Raw genomic sequence first — 17,293 nt, 5'->3', positions numbered from 1 at the left:
AATTTAGAATCACCAATTAACCTCAACATGTTTCTGGACTGTGGGAGGAAGCTGGAGAACCCGGAGAGAACCCACACTGCACGGCGAGAACATGCAAACTCCACGCAGAAAGATCCCAGGTGTCCTCATCGGGCAACCTTCTAGCTGCGAGGCAATGGTGCTAACCACTGAGCCACTTTGCAGCCCAACAAACTTTTATACATCATACAAATCTTAAATCCATATCCTTAATTTGGCAGTAACCTGTAGGTCCTAATTTACTATTCTTAATGTGACGTCTCTATTGCATAGTGTAAACCTGGCTAGTTTGCCATCTGGCAAATTCTGGTCAAGATTTATTATTAGTTTTGTTTTCAACAGTGGCTTTTCCTTCCTTCCACTTTCCCTTAAAGTTTTGACAGTGAAGAAGAGGCAGCAGTTCTTGTATACACAGTCTCTCCCATCTCAACCACTGAAGCTTGTATCTCCTTCAGAGGCGTCACAGATGTCTTGTTGGCCTCCCTCAGTAGTCTCTTTCTCTCTCACACTCAGTTTTTGAGGTCACTGCTCTCAGCAGAGTTACACATGTGCTTTCTTCCTTATATTTGTCAATGTTGGACTTAACTGTACGTAAAGGGTATTTGGTGACATGGAAATGTCCTTGAATTACCCCATGACTTATGCTTTTTAATAACCTTTTAGCAGAGTTGCTTGGAGTGTTTTGTTTTTTTTTAGTCTTCATGATGTCATTATAGGCAGGAGCTCTGGTTCACAAGTAACTGCACCCTCCAGCTACAGGTGTCTTTATACTACAATCACTTGAAACACTCACTGCACTCTGATGATCTCCATTTCACTGACTGTGTGACTTCGAACTCCAAATGGCTGCATCTGTGTGTTGAATTAGGTGAGCCACTTTACAGGGAGTTAACACTTGTGCAATCACGTATTTAGCATTTTATATTTTCAGTTAACTGACATTACTTTGTAGAAATGTGTTTTCAGTTTGACATGAAAGAGTCCCCTTTTTTTTGTTGAAAATTTTGCACAAGAAAGCCAAATTAAAATGACCAGGATTTAATGTTGAAAAGCAAGAAAAGGTAAAAACCTGCATGGTGGGGGGTGAATACAGTTTATAGGCACTGTAAGAATGTCAAATCACCAATCGATAGGGATGATTAGCCTACAGTGGTGAGAAATTTATCAGGGGGTGTGCCTTCCCTCTGCAGTCCTCCTCTTACATTTTCATATATTACAGAAATAAATGTTTGCTATTTCATGCTCAAATGAACATATAACCCTCCATAGGACTCTAGTGTAACAAAAAATGTGTATTCCTATTTTTTTTTAAACCCACAGAGGCTTATTTTGTTCTACCAAAATATTATACAAACACACCTTAAAACCACTTATTTTGATTTCTTCAGACTGGTAAAACAATTTAAATGCTATTCAACCCTATTCAGGAGTTTTGGGGTCTTTTGGACCCCAGGCCATTTGGTTTAAGTGACAGGTATTGCTTTTTTTTTATTTTTGAAGATTTTTAAAAAATATAAAAATAGGGACATTTGTCATGCATTTGGAACCAAAAATACATCAACTTATCAGAAAATTTATTTACGTGGTTAAAAAAAAAAAAAGTCTATAATGAATACCAACAAATATTTTGCACATATTCTTTCTTGGGGTCCAACGCCCCTCGAAAGACCTTATATGTATGGCAACATGAAAGTCCTGAATAGAGTTAAAGAATTAATTAATTAAATACATATATAAATAAATAAACAAACAAACAAAAGACTTGAAATTAAGATGTGCTCTGCATCTCGTCATTACCTCTCTTGTCCACGTGGTGTCGCTGCTGATGCAGAATTAACAGGTTGTTGTGTGCAAGTTAAACCTAAAAACATTGTCCCGTTCAGAAATCACGTTGTATAGCTTATACAGCTTATATTTTGGTCCCTTTTTTATTATCACCAAGCACCATGTTGTACAAGTGCACTGATACGCACATCTTTTATAGCGTCGAGAGAAAACTCACAGCTTTCATCCACCTAATGTGGCGCAGCTGGCGCGTTTTTAACCCATTTATCCAAATTAAATAAACAAATACATTTCCCCCCTCCCTAAACCTTTCTTTCTAAATCGTGGTTTAGGTATACGGAGCGTTTTTCTGTTGTCGCCATAAAATAAAAGCAGAAACAAGGTAGTGTCGGAGCAGGCTGGGCGTGACTTCACTGCGCTATTTGCATACTGCGCAGTATTTAGGAGGTGATTGACGCTCCTCACTTCACTCTGCTCCTGCGACAACGAGGCGTTCTTCTGTTGGTTCTCTACATAAAACCCTGGTGAGTGTTTGCGATTGTGCATTGACTGCGTGTTTCTTAATTTCGAGCCTTTATTCTTTACTTTAACCTTGCTCGGAAGGCTCAGCTGCGTCACTTTAAAAGCTAAAAGAGAAAATGCAGGAACTGACCTGTTAAAGCCAAGCAGCGTTACAGATGTTGTGAAACTAATGATGCTGCATGATGATGGCAGGATAATCAAAGCTCTGCTGTGCATGTTCTGTGTTGTAAAGTTTACTGATCAGAGGGGGGGTGGGTGGATGTGTCACGGTTGAAGGTAGTCTGCTCATCTGGATTCCTGAGAAGGGCGGTGGTCCTCTAGATGCACGTGCTCACTCACAAAGCTTTTTTTTTTTTTTCCTCCCCCTCAAGCTAAATGCAAGACATGGTGTGCAAACCTACTTTGCATGAATTGCATTGTTGCTCTGACCCAAATGGTCCCACTAGATCCAGGATTAAGACTCCTCTGTGTGATCAGGTGTGCTGATTGAACCCAACTTGTCTGCTTTTTCAGAGCCTCCGCAAACATGGCCGACAAACCAGACGTCACTGAAGTCGAAAACTTTGACAAATCCAAGCTGAAGAAGACGGAGACTCAAGAGAAGAACACATTGCCAACCAAAGAAAGTATGTACTGCACCTAGTGAGCTTCACCCCGAACACTTGGCTGCTGTGGTTTAGTCTCTGAAACTCAAACTTTCTTCTTCTTTCCGCAGCCATCGAACAGGAAAAGGCAGAGTCATCATGAAGACCAGTCCTCCCCCTGCACTGTACATTCCACAAGCTTTTGCCCTTTTTTTCAGACCTTTTCCAACATGCATTTCTGATTAATTGACTTAACAATGGCTGTACACCACTCGCTTGCCCAAACGGCACTCTGTACAGTAAGGAAGGGTGGTTTCATGTCGGCGTGGGTTTTCTGGTCATCTGTTGCTGCATCTCCAGAGTGGCGTCAACGAGCAGGCGTGCCATTAAACATCTGATGGTCCTACATTTGATTGATTGTAGCCCTACTCTTGGCTGCTTGTGAATGCTCACCAAGCAAACTGTTTTGTAAATCTGGAATGCACAAGTTTGTTAAATATGCAAAATAAAAAAAAAATGTAAATTGAAGCATGTGTCCTTGTTTTCTCATGTAGGCTTTTGCACTCCACCCACTCTGAGCGATAACCAGCACTTGAGTAGCCATTTGTTTTTTAATCTTGAGCAGATCTGACAACATGGCAGCGCTCTGTAGGCGTTGCATCTGTCTTTTGTGCTGGCACAGTTTAGTCACCAGCTGACCTAAAATGTGCAGACAGCCATCAAAGCTTGATCGGCTTGCTCCATTTTTAAACAATGTGCCCTCAGCAAAAGCTGGTAAGGGTTTTTGGCTCGACATGAAATGATTGTGTAATCTAAAATCAGGCACATTTGGACTTGAGCACTCGAGGATTTTGCTGTTTTGGCAATGTTGCATTTGTAAAAGGTAAAGAATGGAAGATGTACAACTGGGATTACTGCTATGGGGGGATGTAAATCCTTAAAGGTCTAAAACTGACTTTATGTTGTGGCTTTATTCTAGTCTTAGATGGTTTGTGAAACTACAGAGTTAAAGCATTTGCTCACATCCTGGAATGACAACAGCTGAATAAGTCCACAGATCTCCTCCATATGTTGCTGCTTTGTTGAACTGACCTGAGAGGCAAGCTTGTCCTTCTTACTTTGTAAACTGGACCATCCATTCAGTCTTATCCCATCCTTTACAGTGCACTCAAAAGTTCTTCCTTGCAGCGTGCAGGCCCAAGTTAGGCCAGTCCTGTGCAGGAATGCATCTCAAGTCCTTCCCCATTCTGCCTCGAGCTGTAACTGCAGCAACTTCCCACCGTGAAACTGAGTGGAGGTAATTTTTAAAAAACTCTTCTGCTTGACAGCTTTTCCTTTATGCAAATAACACTAGGGTGCTGGATTTAAGTGGATGATTATGTCTCAATTTGACAGTTTTACTATACTGGAAAAAATGGAGCAGTTGACTGTTAAGTTTAAATAAGAAGCTGCAACACTCAGAATTGCTCGATGTAGCTGTAGAACACTGTAAAGCCTTTGGTAGGCTATGTTACAAAGCTGCCTTACAGTGAGAATTATATACCTGTGTGTGCTGTTAAAGGGGTGTCCCACACGGCCCTGTACTGTAATTTAATGTGACAGGTATACTGATGGTTACAAGGTGCCCTGAGGTCATGTGTGCTCACCGGATCACGACATAATCTAACCAACTGGGTGAAACTCTACATTTACTAAGTAAACATGTTCAAAAAGTTAAACAGATTTGCCCATTCGCCCCAGGACTGATCACTGCACAGCAGAGTATCGCTATAAGTGAGTGCTTCAAGGCTTTGAGTTAACAAAAGCCTGATTCTGAATGACCTCACTTAATGTGTAAACCACAGCACTGACGTGGCAGCACTATCTCGAAGTTGTCACGTCCGAAGCGAAGTTTAAAGAAGAAAAAAAGAGAACCTGTTCTGCCTCATTCTGCTGCAGGCACTTCAGCTGAGAGGGGGGAGAAAGATTACATAATGCAATGTGTCTATAGACCGTAACAGCTGTGCTGAAACAACAATAGGCTCTGCTCTGGGATTGGCCCGAGTTCACATTCATCCTCTTTCCCATGAGGCTACATTTAATCAACAGTCATTTTTAGTATGGGAAAAAGACATGTTAGTTTATTTTTTTATATGCTGTTTTGAAGGAGCACTAAAAAGGCTACACGATTTATATTCTTGCACACATCTGGGATGCCAGCCCCTCCTCTACCATCCTTATGTGCAGTCAGTCTGGTCAGACAACAGCTTCTCAGTGCCCCACAACAATGTGTGCTTTTGGGATGACATTAGCCAGCATTACACATAACAAGACAATCCTACCCCTCTACACACTCACTACACACTTTGTTTAAACCGTTCCTTAGACTGACTTAAGAAGCTCAGAGTGATAATTTAGCTAAATGGCTCAATATATTGCTCAAAGACACTTATTTTCAAAAAGTCAAATGTGATCTGTGTAGATGGAGAGCATTGCATGTACACTAAAACATCTGAACCCTTAGTTACCCCATTTTTACTAACGCTGCTTGTGTGCATCTGCATTCCGTGATGGTGTCAGCCCAGTCAAGACCTGATAATGTCCATGAAAAGGAATGCAAATCACGCTGAAATGGCTAATTGTGGTGAACTTGGCAGAAGATGCCAAGAGGCCATCTGCCACTGTTGTGACGGACGCCCTCTGTGACTCGGGCTGACTGCAGCCCACTACGAAGAACACAGATTCCTCTGAGACTTTGTGTGGCTGCATACTGTACGTAATGTGCTTTGAGCGTGAGACTACACTGGCACTGCTGCTGCCCAAAAGCTGCTTATGCTGTACATCGACAAACACACTGTACTGTTAGTTTGGCTGAGTGGCTGCGAGTAACTTGTGAAATTGCATCCATGTTAGAACAGCATAAACAAAAATGAGATTAATATGTGGAAAGAAAACAAAACAAAGGTACTTTTAGCTATATGTTCACTGGTATTAAACATATTTTAAGTAAAATAAATGTAGTTTTAGAAAGTTCTGAAGTGTTTTAGCCCATTGTATCATAAGTAATTACTTTGTACTTCATCACATTTTACTTAAGAGTGTGGCTAATTCAGCAAAGGTGGATTCTCCTGAATTTGGCAGTTGTCTGTGCACTAGTGCTTGAATGACATGTTTCTGGGTGACACAGTCTGCCTGAACATATATTTTCATATGGCCATGCTGTGTGTTGACGAGCTTTGTAAATGTGTGTGGGCCGATCAACCTGTGTGCATGACATGGGTCTGAAATAAACCGCATCAACAATGAGTCACAATGTGAGAAACGTCGTGAAACGATGTGAGAAGCCAGTCCTGACCAAGTCCTTCTTGTTTAGCTTTCACAAGTTTTTTTTTAAATATTGGCAAAACACTAAGCTTTGCTCATGCAAATAAACGGGCTGTTACTGAGCATGTGATTTTTAAAGTCATACAAAACATGAAATACTACAAAAGCTAACAAACTAATTCATATACTATCGCCAACAACCTGCATTGTCCATTTTAACAGGAAAGGCTGCAGGGGAAAAACAAGGCTTGTTCCTACAAGTTATTATTTTTAAATGCAAGAGGAAGTGACAGGAGCTCACAGCTGCAAGCGGCAGTGTGCTGAAACTCATCTCTTTGTCTCTGCTGTTTCCTCATGTTCAGCCTAAAACCTGAATGCCCAGTCCATCTTTTTTTTTTTTTCTTTTTTGCTCTTTGTTTCCATGGTAGCAGACAGGAGATTTCCACATTTTCACATGATCAGAGACTGTTGTTTAGAGCCTCAAATCCATTCAATTCACAAGAGAATATTGATTTTTAAGCAACGATTCTCTCATTAAATCAAGAAATAGTGATTCCAGAAAAAAATAGCTGCTGCCTCTACGTCTCTCTTGACGCAGAACGGTGGTTTTACTTTGCATGTAGTTTTTTTTCCCCACAATATTTGAACATCTTTTTCTGCTCTCCCTCTTTACACCAATGTCAATACTCAAAATAAATGTACGACACTAAAGGTTTTATCAAGGTATGCTCTCGGTTAACAAGGAATGTTTCGGTGGGGAAACAAGTTCCGCTATGAAAATAAAGGGATGTAGGTGAATCCTGTTGGGAATAGCTTCTAGGTGACAAGAGAACAACAAGAGACATTCGACTCCCCAGTGAACTATTTTCTGCTCGTTTGGTTCACAGTGGAGATCAACTGAATGCTTGACACTTTACCCCTCAAGGAAGAGATGTTTAAATTGTCTATTTGCCACAGCGTGTCTCTCATGTTTAGAAACAGCCTGGGTATGCAGCACAGCAAAAATGTAGACAATACATTGTGCTCTCATAGAACCTTTTTTGCTGGTGTATTATCGTGAATGATTCCCAGCTACAGCTTGCTCATTGCAGCCAGCCAGGTCATGGTTGGGTATGAAACCAGACAAAGCGACAAAGATATCTTTTAAAAACCTAATTACAAAAAAGAAGTCTTAATGATCATGAAAAACTTGTATCAGAAGCTACAGTCAGATCAGTCGGCTGTGCAGTGATGCATATATTGAAAATTAGCACTAATTCAACATTACACAACAGCACCAACTCCATCTTTTGTGTCTCTTGGGAAGCATCATGAATGTCTTCCTTTCGTGCAGGACATGTTTGTGTCTTCATTAGACAAATATTTAAACTGGGATCCATTTAAAGAAAAGATTAATAACACCAAATGGGTGTGTCTGTATCTGTTTTCTGCCTTAACCTGTTTTTCAACCATCACACAATAACAGAACATAATATTAGCTTGAGTCCAGTAAACACATCGAATGTTGTTGAAGTGCACACGTTCACGTAATACAATCTGTCAGTGTAATTGATTTATACGAGAAAGGTTTCCTTCATTTTCGCCATTAACTATAAAAAGCAGAAGCCGGGACAAAAATGTTCATTCATCCGCCTCTTTAAGTTGTCCATTCAGAGCGCACCAAGGAAAGGACAATTCATCTTTGTCTTCTTTCTTATAGCCGTGGTGGGAAAAAGCAGTCCTGCTATTGTGTGAAAGGTAGACACAAAAGCTGAGGGTGTGAGCTGGTCCAGCCAGCGACACGCCATAATGGCTCTTATGTGCCACAAAGAAACTCACAGAAACATGCCTCGCGTTGCCTTTAAGAACCGAAGGGAAGATTTCTGCCTACATATCTGACAAACTGATCAATTAGAAGAGGTGCAGATTTTGATTGGGATCTCTGGAATAACAAGGGAGCTATTTAAAATTTTAAAAAAGCAATTTGAAACCTTATTAACACAGAGGCAGAGTAAATACAAGTAGAGTTGCTTGACCTGTTCTCTGAAGGTTGATCATCTTGGTTAAAGTAATGAATGCCAAATTACTCAGTGGAGAACGGAGCTTGAATTTATGATCATTCTGCAGCATGACGACATCATCAGGACTCGGGTAGTGCAGGAGTCCTACAACAGTATACCTCCTAAGCCCTGATCTTAACATCATCCAGCCAGTATGGGATATTAGATGTCAATTGCTAAATAAAAACTACTTATTTGAGAGAGTTCTCACGTTATTTTTTTAGCGCCTAAACATTTCCAGTGTATAACAATCAACCAACGCCAGAGAACCATGACAGTACAGACCAAATGCATCTAAAAGGAGGAAGCGGAAACTTCCTATTTTGTAAATGCTAAGGTCATGAGTCCAAATTCAAACACAGCTGAATCTATCTAAGACATTTTTGAATCGTTAAACATAAAAGATTCACATTTTATTTACTCATATAACTGTTTTTACCTCCCTTGATTGTGGTGTAAATGTTCCAAATATTGTTTTGTGCACTGCTAGATTAGCACTTTCCCAACAACTCTACGTATTCATTTCTTAGTTCAGAGCATTTCAAGAGAAATGACGTTATAGGTTGCACAAAGGCAGCATAAAAACAACCTCTACCAGCTACTGCTTTGGCCTGTTAGACCACAGATCTGCACTAGCTCGGCAGATCTGTCCACGGTGCAGAGACGTAGTGCGGTGTGATTCAATGTGACATGTGCATGCAAGCTTACAGCTGCAAGAGAGTCACCCTGGTGTGCACAGTAGCTCGCCAGCTGTGAGTCTGGCAACCCAAATGCCCCCCTCACAGCACCAGTGTCCTCGTGGTCTATGTGTATGGACAGGAAGAATTCACAGTGTTACATGTACTAACTTACAGCCTGTGTCATACGCCACACGGGCGGAACGGCGAGGACAAGTTGTGGGTTTAAGCTAGCATGATAACAGTGATCATAGTGGCTTGAGCTTGTGATCAAGTGTGACATCCGAGACAGGAAGTGAGAGGAGTAAGTGTGAAGTGAGATGCCAGTTTGCATGTCTTTTTTAAAAAAAAGGAGGTAGACTCTGTGAGGCATGTGATGTAAGCAGAGGAAGTGAGTGTTTTTGCAGAAGCGGTGGGAGAATGCGAGAGCTTTTTCGTGCAGAGGCCTAAACAATTCATCAGGATTTCAAATTGAAATCACAAGTTAAAACAATGCAGATCAAGATATATGAGGTGTGGTTATTAAAAAGCAAGGCTCAGCTATTATTTTAATTTCAGCAGATTGAACCCTTCGGGGCTTCAATCGATGCATGCTACGCGGTTAAGGCTTGCATGCTGTGGTTCGACTGACAATGAGCCCAGTCCAGTTATTTAACAGCCGCACCGTAGATTGTGCAGCAAATCTGCCCCAGGGTTTAAACTGTTGTGTCAGTGATTTTACAAATTCACGCCGCCCTCCTTGTCAAACTGATCATGTGAAAATGCTCCATCATAAGTTCTAAAACTACTACACAGTGAATACTGAAGGCTTGAATTAGATATATGTATGTGTGTATATTGTGAATCAAATTGCATTCTGAATATCAGCCAGAAAAACTGCAGTTAGATGCTTTCTTCAAATCATTTAGTCCTACTTGTGAGGTGCTTTTCTGACCAAATGTGTATTACGTTTATGTGGTTAATGCTTTGTCACAGTTGCAAATTTAGCCTGAGAAAGGTTGTGTGCAATATAGGAAACAAAATTAGCTTCCTGTGATGAGGACTAAGTGTCTCTATCTGTGCAAAGTTCAGACTACAGCTAGGTGTGAAGCAGGGACATGAACAAACCTATTATTCAGTCAGACATCCACTTCACTGAGGAAAACACCACAGTGATAGGTAAACATTACTAGACACAAAGCTCTACTAATGATGCTGCTGTACAGTTGAGTCTTTCTGGTTTGTATACATCATCATACCGGAGCAGGATAATGCTCTTGACAAATCCCCAGAGCTTCACATGTCTCAACATCTCCTCCTTCTTCTTACACAGTCAGATGGATGGTTCTGTAACGTACAGTACGGCTTTCTCAACTGGCGATTACGCTGTCAGCACAGGATAAGCAGATGTTACATAATGTCTTTTTAAGCACTTAGAAGGCATTGTTTTCATTTTTTTTCAAAGCATTTGTGTTGATATTTGATACTTCCTTATCACAGCACTTAACAAAAATAATACTGTCATTCTTGAGAAAAATTAGATCATACACCACTACAGGGAAGAAAGTGTTATCATTCCATGGCAGTTAAATCTCTTCTTGTGCAATATACAGTGCTGCCGTACGCTACAGCAGCTTGTTTGCAAATTCGTCTCTACCCAGACGTTTCAAAGGTGTTCGACAGGATGTGGTTAAAGAGCTGCAGAGCTGTACTGTAGCAGCAAAAACTCCCCAGTTAAAGCCGAGCTGATACATTTACAACATGAACAGACTAATATGTTACTAACATAATAAAATGTCATATTTTGTTGGCCTGATTCCTCTTTGCTGAACATGATATTCTTGTTTTAAAACAGGTCAGTGCACATAAAGTATCACAGTAAAATGCTCTATATATCTTTGACATGTGCAGCGTTCAGAGCTGTGAACGCTCTCGCACTGTGTTCACATGAGGTTTAAAAAAGAGGCGTGTGCAGAGTTGTAAAATTACTTACAATTATGTCATCGGGATGTTATTGAGTGCATTAAAACCTTACATTGCATGCCCTGTCATAAACTGCTTCGGATACCAAACTGTGGTAAAGAACAGCATGTGCGGAACACTGAGTCCTTCCAAAACCTGCACACATCATAACGTGAAGCTTTGCTGTAGCGACCTAATGATATATTTTGAGAACTGCTGATGTTTGCTAATTTTATTCTGCATCAAGCATATGTTTGGGTCACAATGCATGTATGACGCATGCAATGTAACTATTACTAGAAGACCAGACTTTTTTTTCTACCACGCACAGTGTTCGAGGGAGAGGTAAACTGAAAGATGATGAGCCTTCTGAGAGAGCGGCGGTGGATTCAGACAGCTTGATGAAAACCGTCTGAGGAATGTGCTTAGCCATCAGTCCTCCTTACAGTCTCGGTCATAAACAGGGACTGGATGTACAGTATACTAGCCAAATGCAGGGATTTATATGTTGATCCTTCAAAAAAGCTTGAAGCTATGTTTAAATTCATGATAATATCTTCTAAGCACACAAACATGCATTATATCTAATATGTTCTGCAATTATGTTTACAGTAGTTTAAACAGCTTGTTGTGAAACGAGGCAGCTAAAGCCCTGGCATTCACATTCAGTCTGGTTTAATTTCCACTTAATTAATGTCGATAAATGCTGGGAGACGTGTATGTATTTTTGTGCGTGTACAACTCAAAGTAGGCCTGAAGACAAAGTATGCTTTAAGTTTCTGAACTTCCGACTTCTGCTATTTATGACATTTTCTCTCTTCCTTTTGTTGTGGGCTGTTTCCACTTCATGCTGTGCACCACTGCAGAAGGAACCTGCAGTTATAGCAAACAAGCCTCTCTCCTGTCTGCTGAGACCTCAAACAATGTGAAAATATGAAAACCAAGCAGAGCGTGCATGTTAAGTTAGTCTGCATTCATAGCACGCATCTACACAAATGTATTTTACACAACTATAGCTACCTAAATGTAAAATACCATGTCTGGATGTTTATTATCTTTGCCTTTTGTGCATCCCTGCAGCAAATAGCTACAGAGCTCGTTCCAACTAGAAACAGGAAATGAAATCTGCTTGTTTTCATTTCCATAGACTTTTGCTGGTAATAACGCAAGTCTGTAATATCAGCAGAGCCATTTTAAATGTATTCAGGAGCCTTTAATCCCTTCAACGGTACAGGGTCAATAAAGATCTTGTACACAGACATAGTAGGAGGTAAAAGTGATACTGCAGCATGTCCTATCCTGTTAGGCATGCGGTTTACACGATCACTGCACTACGGTGAGGTGGGCTTTCTTCTTAGGGTACATAGTTGTGTAATTACACCCAGCATGGACCTCCTCTGTTAGGAAGAATAAAGGGCCAGCTTTAAACTCTGACCTTAAGGGACCTTAAAGGTTAAATGGCTAAACTGAATCCCTACCGACACCACAGAACAATGCAAAATGAGGCATCGTTATGAAAGTAACATGCACCTTAAAGTGCAGCTTTGATGAAAACCTTTTTCACACTAAGGGTGCCTGACATTTCATGTTTTGTTTTACACTAAGAAAACATAGCAAGGATGCCTACATTTCATCCCAGATCTGATGTTTGAATGCATTATAGCTTTACCAAACACAGTAGGTAAAGCAGGTAAAGCTGCCAGGGGAGAATAATTCATAAGAAAACCCTGTCGTGAGTAATTTGTTAGACGACTAAACAGTTTGCATTATTGCAGCAAACAAAGGCTGATGTCTGCCTCTAATACAGGAAGACTGCACAAGTCCGGCAAAGCAACTGGTGCAGTTCAGTGTTACTTCCAGGAAGCGCCACAATCACCTCCGAGACAGACTTTACAGTCCACCATAATGTCTCTGACCAGACGAGCCCATTAATAAATAATTGTGAGGCACACATGAGCCCTCTTGAGATGTCTGGTGCTTCCCCATCAAGGCACCCTCACAGCATGGCACAACTCTGTCCACTGCTGAATTATTCATACGAGGAGCCCTGGAGGTGTCCAGCTGAGGCCAAAGGGTGTGTTTTGCTCATCACGCTCGTCGTGTTGAGAGGCAAAAGTGTCTGTGTGAAAGCCTGAATACCCAAAGGATCTGTCTGTCTAGCTGCACTGTCTTCCACCTCACTTCGAGGCAGCCTGTCATTTTGCATCATGTAAGCAGCAGGCGTTCCAGGAGGAGCACCTGCATTTAAGATCTTTCTAGGTGTGAATTACTGGAGGTTTCCTTTGGGTCACAAACAGGACAGGGCGATAAAATTATAATTATAATTTGAAGTTGAAGTTAAAGTTAAGTGCAACAATGAAATCGTAAGCAAAAGAGGTGAAAGTTGACTTGTATGAATCTTGTTTTAATGCCTTTATCTACCGCATGATACTTGACTGTCATCAGTTGTTCAAAGAAGGGATGTTTTATGCTTCCAGTCTCATGCAAGAAAGTGCATGCTCAGTGTAACTTTGTAATCACTGGCTTGGTCTTCTGTCTTCACAAACTTTTAAATTTAGCACTAAAAAGCTGGGAATGAATGGGACACACCCAGTCAAAATGATTTCTTAAGGTTACTTCTATTATTGCAGGGGAAGTAACACTCGCTCACAAGCGATCAGTGATGACGAGTTTTAGACACTATAAAGTCTTTTTTTTTTTTTAACTCTTTGAATGTGATTAATGTTGAACACTTTCAAATGTCACTGTTCCATCTAATCTAGGCAGCAGTGCCTAAATGTGAGCTCACACGGTGCACCACATTATCGTTGATGAGCAGTGGCCCATTTTCATAGCAGCTAGTATTGTCTGCAGCGCATTCATTGCTCATGGCATCTCCCACTCAGGGCAGGATGTGGTTGTGTACACACATCACTTTCAAAATAACTCTTCAACAGCCTATCTCTCCTTTTATAGTAAAAGCCTTGCTTATTGCACCATAGGCCACAGCGAGGGACTCTGAAAGAATGAATATGCTTGCCCACATAGAAGCAATGCGCTTTTTCAGATGTCTGCTACACCCAGCATCAGCTGCTTTATCAAATTATACCTTTAAAGTAAAAGAAGAGTGTGGGCCTGAGTGAGTTCTCAGATGTGGGGAGGCCCACTTCCTGAAGGTTACAACAAAGTCCTGCACTACTTACAGCCTTATTATACAGCCAGTTTTAAAACATCAGGAAACAAAGATGTCGGCAAAAACAAGACATGAAGAAGTCAACTGTGGGGGTTGTCAGTCTTGAGCTACACTAGCGATGATAAATCTAATGTTATGCTGCTTAGATACCAGTGTTATTTGTCACAGGAAACCGCAAAGTAAACTGCTGACCAATCAACTGCTGCCTGTTGGCCACAACCTGCACTCTCATTCAGGATATGATGCAGCTTACTTCAGTCACCCCAAAATATATGCAGTGAGGGACCTCTGGTGACAAAGAAATATCACAGCACTTCTCAAGAGGTCACAGTTCTTGGTAAAATTCAACTAGATTTTCAAGTTATGAAGGTAAAAGTCCAACTCAAGCCCACATTGATCACCAACAAAGTATAAAGAACACATGGCCTTTTGTCTGTTTGTTGCCTTGTTTTAGTGGCAAGTGTTGAACTATGTCTCCACCTTCTGGAAGAAAATTTAATTTAGTTTTTAAAAAAAAAGAAGGAAAGAACATACAGGACAGAATCTAATCTTTGTGACCCTTGCAAAAAAAAAAAAATAAGGTATGACATATCTACAAAATGGTTAACAACACACACTTGCAATGATAAAGAAAAAAAAATGCTGGCACTAAAAATCCAGCCAGTGCTGCCAATCATAATTGTGCAAACATACTGCAATCACTGATAGTAACTTTATTACTACCATAAATTAAGTAATCCTTTACTATTTGTAAATAAATCCACACACAGTATGTCACCCTAGAGTTTTTTTTTTGTTTGTTTTTTATCAGCACTGGCTAAATGAAGCCCAAAAGCTACAAAGGGCTAGTGCACACATTTTCCTCCTTCATTCTCAGCAAAAATCTGTCCACATGAAAACGCAAAAACACAATTATAGCACTGTCAAGAGGATGCCAGACCAACAGGTGGCCATGTGACCCTAACCCTAAAACCACGCTGGCCAATCAGAAACCTGAAAAAGCTGCAACAGATTCCAGTAGGCTACAAAAAATGGCGCAGCTGAAAACAAAAAAGGAATCAAATATGTGGACTTGTTTACCTTCGTTCTTCAATATAGTGGAAGAGTAACTGTATGTCTGTCTATGTGCACACATGGAAAAAGGTTTGAATGGTTAGTAGTTTCACTGCCACATTTGCCATAGCACAAAGTGTCACAGCACACACTTAGACAGCACAAGCCAGAACCTGTTTTCCCTGCCTACATGTCAACACTGCAAACTGAGTTTCTGAGGAGTTTTCTATAAACTCAGCTTTCACTGACTTAAAACTCTGTTTGCAAAAGAGGCCAAACTGCATAAAAAAGATGGACGTGGCATCCGGCCCTGAAAAATGAAATCCAACCAGGAAGTGTTAAATGAACTGCTGTTGATGCTGGTACTGTGATGTCTCTCTTCACCTCAGGTGTGTCTCATGTTCACTGAAGATCTTCCGAGCAGAGCCAGCAGAAGGAAAACCTCATCTGCAGCCGTTCATCTGGTTGTGAAGAAGAATGAAAGGACGTCATCCTCAGTGAACCACTTCCTGTTTAGCTTTCACTTACAGCAGGCCAGGCCAACTGTTCCAGCAGTTTATTATTCTCTGTTCTTAGTATTCACAGGTTCCATTTATTGCCTTTAACACCATCTGTGCTGTTTTTGCATAATTACAGTGCGGAGAACATGTTGCTGTCATTTATAGCATCAACACATTCAGGATAAGAGCTTCATTAATACCTTTATTGCACATTAAAAAACTACACTATTTAACAATCCTGAACTGGAAAGATGTGTCAAAGTATGTATTAAATGGATGAAATAAATGTTGCCCAGCTTACAGTGCAGTGTAAATATTTAACAGTCATAAGTGTGCATTATGAAGACAGCGAGTAGCTGAATTTGCAGTTCAACATTACTGTTATTAGTGGAATTGATAAGGAAGACATCAGTGCTGCTCTTTCTCAGGGATGACGGAGAAAAGACTCTTCACCTCAGACAACCTCAGCTGGATGTTCATGTTCTGTGTAGAACTTATATCAGACGTAGATGTTCCCACTGATCCACATCATGGCTGGGAGGGAAAGACACCAACAGTGAGACGAAGATCTACAAGGTTCTTTCATTCCAACTGCTGGAACATTAAATGAGAGTGAACACAGCAGGATATGACTGTAGCACAATAGAAAGTGTGATGTTTTTAACATGTTTTTTAATTTTATGCAAATGTTTGTTTCCCTGGATGAAGCAAAAGAACATTTTCCTGCCTTAGAAGGACAATAAAGTTCATTCTTTTTTTTATTCCAAAGTAGGATAATGTGAGTGATAGAGAAAAAGGAAAAACAGCCCTCTGATTACATGAGCACCTCAGTTACCTGACAAAACACTGTAGTAGAGAAAACAGTCTGTTGGACTGCTTTACATTAGTCACCTGTGAGGGTTAGTATGATGCTCATGTCATGGTGATCAGACCTCAGTAAAGTTACTGTTTCTGAAAAAGAAGGAATCATTTTTACAGATTATTTTCTCAGTGAAATGAACAGAAGCTGTTAAAACAGTCCACATTCTGATACTGAACCAGAGAACAGACACATGAACTGAACTGATAGAACATCAATCAGTAACGGTGTTCTATGGTGTAACGTTAGCTTGGTTTAGTTTCTATCTGCTGATCATTCCTGTCTGCCATGACATGGCAGCAGTTAACAGGCAGTAATAACGTTATCTATCCGGTATGACTGATCAGCTGTGACCTACTTAGTCACAGACAACAGGTAACTAATTTATGACGCTGACAAACCTGATGTAGCACCAGTGTTAACTAGTCAGGAACCGTAACCTGAGATTTACAGAACAACTTTTAAACACAATGTTAGATCATGTTTTACCATCAGAGGCTCCACAGTCTGATGTTACCTTACAGTAACTTCAGCTACAGTAACACAGGTCGCTACTTTGATATGTAATATCGTCCAGATGTGGACATGAAACCAACCAGTTACTGAGACGACTTTAACACTGACCTGTAAAGTTTAGCTCCACTTTTGGAGGCTAACGTTGTTAGCAGCAGCGTCAGGAAGTAGCAAAATCCTGGCTTCGTTTTCCCGGTGCAGAAACCAAGGGGTGTTACACTCTTCACTTGGCATTGTATGTGCAATAGTGATTTTCCTATGAGATTTTAAAGAATTGCTGTTGTTAATAAAGTTTTTTTTTGTTTTGTTTTGTTTTGTTTTGGGGGG

At 40.6% G+C, this 17,293-nt stretch overlaps 1 protein-coding gene across 1 annotated transcript; it reads left to right on the top strand.

The window, feature by feature from the left end:
* The first annotated feature begins 2,222 nt into the window (after nucleotides 1–2,222).
* On the top strand, nucleotides 2,223–3,437 carry tmsb4x (thymosin beta 4 X-linked). The gene is made up of 3 exons (XM_008275649.1): nucleotides 2,223–2,327; nucleotides 2,839–2,951; nucleotides 3,041–3,437. Exons 2-3 carry the CDS (start codon nucleotides 2,852–2,854, stop codon nucleotides 3,070–3,072), a joined length of 132 nt encoding a protein of 43 aa, XP_008273871.1. The 5' UTR covers nucleotides 2,223–2,327; nucleotides 2,839–2,851; the 3' UTR covers nucleotides 3,073–3,437.
* Nucleotides 3,438–17,293: the final 13,856 nt, after the last annotated feature.

The sequence above is a fragment of the Stegastes partitus genome, unplaced genomic scaffold (assembly GCF_000690725.1).
Source record: "Stegastes partitus isolate 25-593 unplaced genomic scaffold, Stegastes_partitus-1.0.2 Scaffold56, whole genome shotgun sequence".
Classification (NCBI taxonomy): Eukaryota; Metazoa; Chordata; class Actinopteri; family Pomacentridae; genus Stegastes; species Stegastes partitus.
The sequence above is the reverse complement of the archived record's forward strand: the minus strand, read 5'-3'. Positions and strand labels throughout refer to the sequence as shown.